At 32.8% G+C, this 12,651-nt stretch overlaps 1 protein-coding gene across 1 annotated transcript in view; it reads left to right on the top strand.

Moving 5' to 3' along the window:
* LOC107647773 (protein WEAK CHLOROPLAST MOVEMENT UNDER BLUE LIGHT 1-like) overlaps nucleotides 9,486–12,651 on the top strand; it is a 4,980-nt gene continuing 1,814 nt past the window's right edge. The window contains exons 1-3 of the mRNA XM_021105730.1: nucleotides 9,486–9,915; nucleotides 10,286–12,341; nucleotides 12,539–12,645. Of these exons, the coding sequence (XP_020961389.1) occupies nucleotides 10,317–12,341; nucleotides 12,539–12,645 (2,132 nt within the window). The 5' untranslated portion in view covers nucleotides 9,486–9,915; nucleotides 10,286–10,316. The remainder of the gene's footprint in view (nucleotides 9,916–10,285; nucleotides 12,342–12,538; nucleotides 12,646–12,651) is intronic.

Raw genomic sequence — 12,651 nt, 5'->3', positions numbered from 1 at the left:
TTCTTATATATGTAATAATTTATTAACTAACCACAAATCTTTAAATAAAAATTTAATCCATAATAAATTAGCCATGTACTTGCCGAATAAGAAAATATTGAAAAAAAAACCTACTCTTCTCTTTTATGGGAGCAGAAAGAATGAATTGTCAATTAAATTAAATCAATGAATTCCTTAGTAACAAATTAGCATGTAGATTAGGAATATTATATAATAATGAGAAAGCTACTGCCCCCATTTTTTGATCTCCAAAAAGCTTTGATTTTTGAAAAGGTAAAATTATGTAATGACATTGCAACATTGCGTATGGATGCACATTACTAAAATGTGCAAATTGACTAATCACTAGCAAAGAGACAACTAGCCCATTATGTCATTTTCGTCATTTGGTTTCTCCAACAACCAATTATTATGAAAACCTTATAATATGGAATATTGTTAATAAGAGTAAAATACATTATAGTTATTATTAGCTTAAGCATTATTAATTAACTAATACAAACACAACATGATCCCTTTGCAAGCTAGATCATCAAGCATTATCTATATATTATTGAAAAAGTATTGAGAACCAATAATAATTGTGTATAATGTGTATAATAAATTAAGAAAATAAAATAAAATTAAAATAAAAAATTAAATTATTATATTTATAACATGACACATGCTCCCTTTATATAATGAAAGAAATGAAAGAATTAGAAGCGTGGTTTATGTGCTTTTGTACATATATACATACATATAATTGTTACACATGCCACTTTTAACTATTAATCAATGACACCTAATGAAGCATTAGCCACCACAAATTATCCATTCATTCCTATCAGCCTTATCACTTTCATTTCTTTGCTTTCACCGCCGGATTGAACTTGGAAAAAAGAAGAAAGAAAGGCCGAGAGAGAGAGTGTGAGCTTCCATGGAAACCATGAGTTTCCAGTTCCAATTTCTTAAGATTCTTAATTCCAATAAAAAATCTAATCCGATAAAAGTGTTTGTATCTTTTTTCTTTACGTGTTGGCGTTATCTTTGTTCGGTGGAAGTTGAGGGTGACGTAGTTCTCCTTCCCTTTGAGTTCTGCCAATTGGAGTTTTAGGAGACACAGATGATTTCTGACATTTTCTTCTTCAATAGCTTGATCAGAAAATTTTTCCAGAATTTCCGTTATTTTGATTTCGTACGGAGGTAAGGGATTTTATTTTAAAATTAATCGTTTTAATTTATGAATGCCATTAAAGTTTAGTGAATAAGTGCAAATAATTTATAAATGTATCGTGACTAATTTTGTTGTTGTGAGTGGTTAATTGATGAAATTGAATTGCGACTGGTTGAATTGAGGCTGTGATTGATGTTGGTTTTCTGATTTTGATGGAATTATTTAAAATTTTGATTTATGAGATTATGCTGAATTGGTTGGTTGTGGCTGAAAATTCTAATTATTGAGTTGGAAAGTTGGTTTGATTGAATATTATGTAAACTGGTTTTCTTTTCTTGATTTAGGGTTACTTTGATATTGAAAATAAATCCGCATTTGAAATGATTTGAGATAGTGGGAATGAGTTTTATTGATTTATAAAAAATGATTCTTTTAGTCTTTTGAAAGAGGTTTAAATCTAAAATGGTGTAGAAGTTGATTTAGAAAAATCATGGTTAAGTAAGAACTGGTTTTTGTATGAAAGAAGACTTCTTGTAAATAAAGTAGTTTTGGAGGCTTGGAAAAGGTTATAAAGAGTGATGTTGGTTTTAAATAAAAATGACTTGAATCCGGTTTATTAAGTAAAGGGACCTCTGCCATAAAAGAGCAGAGAACAGTGACCGAAAAGATATTGAGTGTTGTTGGGCCTTAGTGCCAAGTGTCTAGTGAGGACGGTGATACGTAACGCTCACTTGACACAATAGAGATGGCTCAATGAGGACGGCGATACGTAACACTCACTGGAGGCCATGGGCTTTATGTGTGAATGATTGTACGGGGATGCCCGTGTGTATGGAATGACTTCCAGGAGAAAGTGACACATGCTTCAGTTGGAGAATTAGCGCCTGCAAGTACTTACAGAGGTCATGTTCGGCATACTTCAGCTGGAGAATCAGCGCCTGCAAGAAGTAGAAACTTGCAGAGGTTATGCCGCTGGAATGCCTTATCTGACTTGCGAGTCGGATTGCGTCGGGTGCGGGTCGAAACCGACAAATGAGCTCATTACCTGCGATAGGACTAAACATGCATCATCATTGTTTGCACATTTGCATTTGATTGTGTTTGCTTATCTTGTCTCTCTGTGATTGTGCTGTTTGTCTTATTGCTATTTGCTTGTGTGTTGATCTATTTCCTGTGCTATTAGTTTGTGTATTGAGGGGACTGATAACTGAGGTTGTGATTGAGATTTGTCTTAAGTTCAGAAATTTAAAGAAGGTAATTAATTATATAAAATAATAGTAAAAAGTATTTTCAAAATGTTTGATAAAAATATAGTTTTATTGAGTAAAGTTAATTATTTGCATATTATTTCATTACGCTTATGGCATTCCCATTTCCTACTGAGAACGCGTGGTTTGTTCTCACCCTAAAATCTTTCACCCTTTCAGTGTCACAGGTTTGAAGACTCAGTTTGAAGCTGCGAGCGATTATTAGTCTTATTTGAGTTAAGTTTATGTGTTGAGTCGCTTTCCTAGAATTCCCTCGCGCGCCTTTATTAGTTAAGATTTTATTTTATACAGAGGGATAGGAGTTGTATAGGAGTTGTATCTGAGTTTTATTTGAATTTTTTTGTATGATATTTATTATTCTTACTAACTATGTGACTAGTATTGCTTGGAGATCTTTAATATATAATTTTAATTAATAGAAACAAAACTTTTCGGCTTTTTCTTAAAAATTGAAACGCAAAATCAAACTAAAGGCTCAGTATTAAATATTAAATACAGAAAATAGGTCAGTAACGCCTCACTTTTGGTACGATCATGACGTGTTGAAAGTTAGGGTGTTACATTACACGTCCAAAACTCACCGTCATCTTCTCCGGTTCTCACCTCAATTTCTCGCCGGCGAGGCCGCCGCATCCTCCCACCGACACCATCCTCACCTCCGTCAGTCAGCCCGATGCGCCTCGCCCTCCGACGCTCAGCCTAACGTTGTCGCTGTTTTCGTGTCTCTCTTTCGAATCGGCTTCGCTTTCTCCCATTCCTTCAAACATCTTCTCACCAATGATACCACCATGCTCTTATTCTTCTTCGGATCCAAGCATGGTTAGCTTCTTTCATGATTTGAGCCCTATGCTTCACAGCAGTGCCGCTTTTGTAATGACTAGTCCTTCAAAATTATGTTTCACCACAATAATATTTTCTTCTGTTTATTCATCTTCTTCTTCTATTTTAATGGCCAATTTAGGATGATCATTTTAGTAGGTATGCGAATGGTTATTTTATTTTCATGTAGATGATTATTTTGATTGGATTGAGTTTAGTTATATATAATTAAAATATGTTAGATGTTCAATTCATTAGCTATGCGGATAATTATTTTTATCCTTAAGTAGATGGTTATTTTTATTAAGGGTGAGTGGCGTGTGGCAAGCCAAGTAGCGACGGTGAAATGGGATGATTATTGATGAAGGTGGGGTGGCCGTCGGTTGAAAAAGAAGAGAGTATTGGAGGATTTTAGATGGTTATTTTTTTGAAATAACTAACTGGATATTTTAAAAATTTAAAATTTGAAATTGGAGAATTTGAAATTTTAAATTTAATGTGAAATAACTGAATAAGAGTTTTTAAATTTATTATTTCGTGGATAATTTTTATTTTTAATTCATATTGGGCTAAATAAGCAACCCATTGTACACATTGTACAATACCCCATTGGCTCCCTAGCGGGACTCTATATTATTTTATGGGTTAAGTACTTTTTTCGTCCCTAAGATTTGGGATGAAAATCAAATTCGTCCCCAACCTTTTTTTATTATTAAAATCATTCTCAGCATTACTAAACGTTCGTCTTTTTTTACCTCAATTTTACCCTCTTTTGGATAAATCTTCACTTTCTTCCCTTTCCATCCCTTTTCACCCACCACTCTCTCTTGGGACTCTTCCTCCCCCATCCCTTTCCAAAATTCTTCTTCTCTCCCTTTTCGCCACCTTACCACCTCCGCCTTCTGCCTCCTTCTTTAACTTTCCTCTCTTTCTCCATCACCAACTTCAACCCTTCCTCCATTAGTGTTAGCCTCGCCTTCCTCATCTCGCCTTCCTCCTTAGGCCTCAACGACAACCATGTTAGCATTGACCTCAACGGCATCGTTTCAACTGAAACTACCGATTTGGGTCTTCTACTCCAGTGTCAAGTCCAAAGATCTCATTTTGAAGTTGAATCTCGAGTTGAGTCTCCTACTCCACCATCTTTGTCGCCCTCAATAGACCAACTCAGCCACACTCTTCACCGCCTCGAATTTTCTGTTCCTATTTTCTTTTCTTATTGTCTATTCTTGTTCGATGTTCTCATTTTGTTCTTCCAATTTTTCATTTTTATTTTTGAAGAACATATATATCAGTGTTTTTATTATTTTTTGTTCTGAGATCTTTAAATTAGAATAAAATTTTGAGCCTGTGGCTGCACACGCCTCTCTTCTCTGCTTCCAATTGATGGTCTACATTACCCCTAATAACATGTGTATGTCTGAATTACAATTTAAATGGTAATTTTTTAAACATTATACTGTGTTATAGCATTGTTGGTAATTTAATAGAGATGGAATAAAAAATATAACTTCTGAGTTGTTGTCATTGAATTGTTACTGCCAAATTTTTTCCTCTATTTTCACTTTAAAATTGAGTTGTTGTTGCTATTGTTGGTGTTGTTTGGATGAAAGGATGATGTTGCGATGGGTTTAGATTGATGGATGGATGAAGAATGGTGTGGTGATGATAGTCGTGATGACTGATGATGCAGGGGGTATTAGGGGTGAGAATGGAGAAGATTTTTTTATTTTTGTTTTAGAGTAAAATTGTCTGAAAAATATTATTTATGGATAAAAGGACGATTTTATAATGTTTTGTAATGTTGAGGATGGTTTTAATAAGAAAAAAAATCAGAAACAATTTTGATTTTGATCTCAAATTTTAGGGATAAAAAAAATACTTAACCCTTATTTTATTCAAGGTCACACATGACCCTAGCAATAATTAATGCATGATAAACAACATTATCTTAATTTATTTTTCTAAAAAAAAGAACTATAATTAAGCATTTGATCGCACTAAAATTTTTTTTTTCTGAAAATTAATAATTTGAAACTATCTTAAAAGATAGTGAATGATGAACTTATTTTTTAAATCTTGAGAAATAATTATTGCTTATTTTCTTTCTATTTCATCTCTAGCCAAAGGAATATTAAGATTAAAACTTATTCTTTGGCTCACTTAAAATATTTAAATTTAGTTATGAAAAAGTCTAGGGACCAGCAATTTTGTTAAAATTTGACCAGCATGTAACTGGCAAAGAAAAGTGAACCATTGGATGAAATCTCACACCAATCTCACACCATATATATATATATATATATATATATATATATATATTTGATGAGTTAGTTGCATTATTTTCCATGTACTTGTGATAGAAGGTTTTGTTTGACGCATACACATATCCTTAAAGCTATCATCACCAGCTTCTTATTATTGTTGTTGAAGCTATGTCTTGCAAGGAATTATTTGGTGGGAGTTACCTCTTACTGAACCGTCAAGAGGCAACTCTTCTTGATCTGCTTCGACTCCTTTTTTCTTCTAAACTCAAAAACCGGAGTTTCATCGAATGTCCGGTGGACATGAAGGCAGAGGAATTCCGGCAAAGATGGCTCCTCTTCACCTCCATTGTCGCGCAAAAGCTTCTATTCACTTCAGGGAACACCATGAAAATTAATCGTGGGAGATAACTTGGAGTTGTGACTTGATGGTAATAAGTGACTAAGAAAATAGGGGTTGAATTTTAGTCTTTTTTTTGTTTAATATTAATTTCTGATTTTTCAATGGAATTTCAGGAGATTTTTTTGTTTTTGTCTCATGTTAAGTTGAGAGACACTTTTGTTTTGTCTCGTGTCGAGTTGAAAGATACTTTTGTTTTTGTCTCCTGATAAACAGAAACAGAGAAAGGTGTAGAAGAAGAAGTAACACCATATACATCTTAGTTCAGCTGCTAGGTGCAATGTAGCCTATATTCAGTCTCCATCACAACAATGATGAAATTTCACTATGTTTTCACATTACAAATACCAATTTCTCCCTAGAAACTACCCATTCTTATCTGGGATAAATTCAGATTCTAACCCCAATCTGAACTTGCCTAGACCTCAATCTAACTTTCAACAGCAAAGTACTAACCCAACTTGTAAGGGAATCCACACAGAATCACGAAACACAACAAAAAGATGTACAAAGAAACTCTGAAACATCTATGACTTTTTCTCTAATTTTGATCACTGTCTTTTTTCTCTCACTGATTTTTTCTTACAAACCTCACCATATTTACCTTTTTCACCATGAGACTCAGACAGATAAAACTAAAAAAAAAAAGAAAACAAAATGAGCACCATTAAAGGAGAAGAACTCAAGAAGCTCGAATAGCTATGAGAACTCTGTGCTTTACACTTTTTCTCCTTGATCTCAACCCTTGGCCGTTCACCCTTAATATAGAAGGGGAAGCTTTCAAGGTTGAAACCGGTTCAACCAACCTAGCAACTTCTTCTCCAACCTTAGAGTAGCAGCGGTTCGAACAGGGAGGAGAGAGAGAGAGGGAACCGGAACCTACTTGCATGTACCTCTTTCATCCTTTTTCATACATCTTCTTCAATTTTGGCCATTGATCTTGACTTTGGCTCCAAGATTTAATTTTGACCATTGATAAACTTCTGACTCAGGACAGCTTCAAGCTTCCCATTTTTGCTTCTTCCCTACCTGAGACTCAGAGGCTATCTTTTTCTTGGTAGAACAAAAAACGGAAATAAGTTTTTACCAAGGTAGATCTGCTTCCTGACCGAGGCCAATCCTTTTTTTTTCTTGGCAACAAAATCTTGAAACTTTTCTTCAAATCTTTCTTTCTATAGAAAATAGTTTTCTTAGCCTTTTTTCATAGCCTTTTCTCTGATGCTTCATTTTTCTTCTATCTTCCTTTTTGATGATAGACGTGACCGAAGGAGAGAGGAGAGAGAGAAAAGAAAAGCCTTTGATAGAAGCTTTCAATACAAATTAAATTGAATTGAATTGGGAGTTACGATTACTAATAGAGAAATTAATTGAATTGAAATTTGAGTTCCAATAACCAAGGGGAGTAGGTAACCGTAGAGTGATTGATTCATTTCCTTCTTTCTTCTTCTATTTTGGATCAAGAAAGATGTTGGATCAAGAGATGTGTTGACTTGGGCTTTGCATTAATTTTTTGGGCCAATTAGTTTTACTATCTTTTTTAAAATTCAGCCACTTGATATGAAATGATTTTTTCATAAGGCTTAATTTATTCAAAAGTTAGATTGGGCTTGATTAGCTTTAGCCCAATAGAAAACTAATTTTCTTTCATGCACACTAAACCAAATTCATCAAACAAATAATTGGAAGCAATTAAATAAACACTTAATAATAATTTTAATAATTTTTTAATTTATATTTTAATAATATTTGATCATCATTTCAATTTTCCAAACTCAACATGGCTCAATATACTTTCAAGCAATGGAGGATTTTTAGGGTTCTTCAAAAACAAACTAAAAGGTTCGTTCACTATTATTTCTTCATAATCATTTTTGTTGTTCGTAATGCTAAAGAAACAAAAACAAAAATTATTAAAATTTGTTTCATTTAATATTTAATAATATTAGAAAAACAAAAATTAATAAATATTGAATAAAAATTTTTTGATTATTTTTTATTAATTTTTTTTGTTACTAAATATTTATATGTTTGTCATTTTTGTATTTATATTATGAATATAATTAATTAACATCATAGATTTAAAGATTTAACTTTAAAAAGTTACAATAACAATTATGCTCACCAAAAAATTAAAGAACTAAAATTATAGAAATCATAGATGATATTGATTTATTCAAATTTTTTAGTAATTTGACGGATATACTTTTAAATTTTGAATCATCAAACAAAAAATAAAAATATAACAAAAGTCAGGACCCTTTTTTTGTTATTTTAATTTTTAAATTGTTAAATTAGTGTAGATATTATCAAAAAATTGATTCAAGAATTTAAATATTTTGAATTTTAATGGAGCAGAAAATTAGTTTATCGACTTCAATAAACGTCAATTGTTATTGTGTGAATGAAAAATACGGAGGATGAGTACTTACAGTAAAAAGGCACTCTAATAAGTATTTAAAAAGTATATAATAATTTTATTAATATAAAATATTAGACATGAAATAAAACTTGTAAAATTTATTATCTAATTTTTTTGAGATATAGAAATAGGTGTCTTTTATAGACATAGAATTGAAAAATAGAATTGATGTTATGGCTGTTGATTATTAAGTGAGAATAATGATTATTAAGATTGTCCGTTACAAAATTAAAATAAAGGCAAATAAAATCGAATTATGACTCATGATGCACAATAAAAAATAAACTATAAGATAACGGGTCAAAAATTAAAAAGGTGAACTAACTCAATAATTCTGATCTGGTTGCTGGTAGATTTTGCTATAAGATAAACTATAAGACAAATCAAACTTGCGTCAACATAGATGCATTTAGATTTAGTAACCCTAACAATAAATTAGTTACATTGGTGTATGTGTGTAGATGCACTATTATAGGGTTATAGCTATCATCATCCAAGTGTTATGTGACCTTTTCTTAGAACATGAAGAAATCAAATCACATAGCATCAATTTTCTAAATCTTTTACAATTATGCTACATACACAACAATAATTAATTATTAAATTAGTTATTCATATAAAATATAAGTTAAAATATAAATATATATTAACAATAAATTAAATAATATATATATATTTATATATAAATACATAATAGATTAATTTAANCAGAAAGAGAAATATTAATAATATTATTATTACTATTTGTTTATTTGTTTGTGTTACAAGGTAGGCTTAGCTCCACTAACTGTGCAAACCTTTTAAGTTTTAACTCTCACATTTTATTTTATTTTCATTTTGCTTTATTTTCTTAATTACTAAATTTAGCTTCATACTTTTTCCTCCCTGAAGCTAATTTTGATTTTTTTTTTTACATTGTGTGATGTATTTTCCTCCTCAGAAACTTTTCAGTGATCTTTAATATCTCTTCAACTCTCAATCATCACTTTGGTTTCTGCTTTAATCAAGGTATGTTTCTCTCTCTCTCTCTCTCCCCCCTTTGCATTTTTTTTTTTTAATTTTATTTTTATCTTTTTTTCCTTTTCTATTTTTCTATTTTCCTACATTTTTTCAACACCCCAAATTATTGTAGCTTAATCTGGTTTATGTTCTTGGTTGTTTGCCAATTCTTCCTTGGAGATTGAATTGGTCTCCCTGTCTGCTGTATACCCTCTTTGCATGTCGATCAAGATAATGTGGCAAAATTTTAGTATTGACTTTTAATTAAGTCCTTGTATATTCATCTTTAATTTGTTATGATCATCACTTCTTTTTCTTTTCCATCTTGCAAAACCTTTGGATTATAGCAGTTATCTATATCAATTGTAGCTGGGATTGGAACATATCTTTGCCTAACTGCATGGCATTAAGATTATAGGATTAAGAAATATTTGTTATTGCCTTTGCCAACCTTCATTATAACTATATATATCACCAGAATTTTTCAACAAATCAGTTGAGAATTCGCGGGGTTTTCGATTGCCAATTCGATTGCCCGGCAACCACAATGATCTTCAAATGTTAAAGGCTGAGATATTTGCCTCCACAAGGTTAGCTGCTACAGAATGCAGATGGTGTAATATATAGGTCTCAATTTTGTTCTGTTTTTTATGTTGGTAATTCTATTTAGGAAGATTAGAATTCTAAATAATGTGAGTCTCTTTGTGCAAAGAACAATGTGAAGGCTTAACAAATATCATGATTTTAGTGCTTCAGGGCAATTTGCATAACCCTTGATCTAATTTAACTTTCCAATAGATATGATGAATTCTAAAAGAAAAATGATATGGTTTGATTGATCTAAAAGTATTGTCTTTAGAGAAGTTTTTCAATCAGGTCCCTATTTTGGGCAATAAGAAATCATTTTTGTTCTTAATTTTGTTTTTCATTGATTGAGTTTCTTTGCATCTTGTGTTTCAGGTAGCTTTTGCAGTTCCAAGAGTTGATAAGAATGGAGGGTGTTGAGGAGAATCTACCCTCATCAGAATCCTCTTCAGAAAGTGCTAATGAGCAAAAGCAGCAAAATGTAGAAACCCCTGGTGAAACTTCACATGTAAATGAATCCACTGTTAGTGATAGTAGAGAAGAATCCGAGACTCGTTTGCCGGTGACAACAGCCGAGGAATTAACCGAATCAGCAATGCTGCCTAATGCTTCTTCTGGTAGTCCAATTATTGTTGAAGAAATTGAAAATCCTCCCACAGATGACTCGGCATCATCGCCGCTGGATGATACTAAGCTTCACACAGCAGGATCAAATGATGATCAAATCATAGAACAAGATAATTCAGGTTCTACAGAGAATGCAGATTCTGAAGAGATCCTTGAGCAGCAGAAGAATGTTGAGACTGATGATTCAAATGATGTCCAAATCACAGAACAAGATGATTTAGCTTCTACAGCGAATGCAGATTCTGAAGAGATCCTTGAGAAGCAGGAGATTGTTAATAATGATGATCAAATCATAGAACAAGAAAATTCAGCTTCTATGGAGAATGCAGATTCTGAAGAGATCCTTGAGAAGCAGGAGGATGTTAATAATGATGATCAAATCATAGAACAAGATAGTTCTGCTTCTACAGCAAATGCAGATTCTGAAGAGATCCTTGAGAAGCAGGAGAATTTTCATAATGGTGATTCAAATGATCATCAAACGTTAGAACAAGATAATTCAGCTTCTACGGCAAATGCAGATTCTGAGGAGATCCTTGAGAGGCAAAAGAATGTTAATGATGAAGACTCAAAAGATAATCAAATCATAGAACAAGATAATTCAGCCTCTGCAGAAAATGCAGATTCTGAAGAGATCCTTGAGAAGCAGGAGAATGTTACTAATGATGATCCAAATGATGATCAAATCATAGAACAAGATAATTCAGCTTCTACGGCGATTGCAGATTCTGAAGAGATTCTTGAGAAGCAGGAGAATGTTAATGATGAAGATTCAAAAGATGATCAAATCATAGAACAAAATTCAGCTTCTACAGAAAACACAGGTTCTGAAGAGATCCTTGAGCAGCAGAAGAATGTTAATGATGAAGATTCAAAAGACGATCAAATCATAGAACAAAATTCAGCTTCTACAGAAAATACAGGTTCTGAAGAGATCCTTGAGCAGCAGAATAATGTTAATGATGAAGATTCAAAAGATGATCAAATCATAGAACAAAATTCAGCTTCTACAGAAAATACAGGTTCTGAAGAAATCCTTGAGCCGCAGAAGAATGTTAATGATGAAGACTCAAAAGATGATCAAATTATAGAGCAAGATAATTCAGCTTCTACAGAAAATCCAGGCTCTAAAGAGATCCTTGAGCAGCAGAAGAATGTTAATACCGATAATTCGAATGATGGCCAAATCATAGAACAAGAGAATTCAGCTTCTACAGAAAAAGCAAATTCTGAAGAGATCCTTGAGAATCAGAAGAATATTAACAATGATGAATCTAGTGTCACTACCATCGATGATCAAATGGAGATTCCAGCTTCTAATCCTGAAACAAAAGAGTTCCATGATGACAGTACCAAAGAAGTTATGTTATCATTGCCGCAAATCATAGTTACTGATTTTAGCAAGGAAAATTCAACACTGACGAGTTCAAATTCTTGTAATGCTATGGATACCATGAATGCTGATTCTGAACCGGAAGATTTCTATGATAGTAATCAAGGTGGTTCTGCCGTTAAAATTTCTTCCAGTATGGATGCAAATGACTTGATTAAACGGTCTACATCGGCACCGGAAATAAAATTGTTGCAGATGCTAAAGGAGAATAGAAGACGAAAGATGAACTCAACGGCTCGAAAAAAGGCTGATGTTGCTCATATACCAACCGGCTCGCCTTCAAGTTCCAAGAAAAATGCTGAGAATAGAGGCTTCATCGACACGGCAGCTCCCTTCGAATCTGTAAAGGAAGCTGTTTCCAAGTTCGGAGGAATTGTAGATTGGAAGGCTCATAAGAAACAGACCGTGGAGGTATAAAATTTAAAAATTAATTACAACACAAATCACAAATGTTAGGTGGAAACTCAGGTGCAGTCAACTTCACGTGAAGTTGATAGCTGAGAGTCGTAAGATGAAAATTTAGTCAAATCAGTCAAACCATCTGAGTTTTCACCCAAATGTTATGATATATTCGGTGAATGTTAATTTTGGCACATTGTATGATGCAGAGACGAAAGGACGTAGAACAAGAACTCGAGAAAGTGCAGCAGGAGATCCCAATATACAAAAAGAAATCAGAAGCTGCAGAGAAAGCGAAACAAGAAGTACTTCAGGAGCTGGA

Source organism: Arachis ipaensis, chromosome B06 (genome assembly GCF_000816755.2).
Source record: "Arachis ipaensis cultivar K30076 chromosome B06, Araip1.1, whole genome shotgun sequence".
Lineage (NCBI taxonomy): Eukaryota > Viridiplantae > Streptophyta > Magnoliopsida > Fabales > Fabaceae > Arachis > Arachis ipaensis.
Note: the sequence above shows the minus strand (reverse complement) of the source record. Positions and strands in the feature narration are given on the sequence as shown.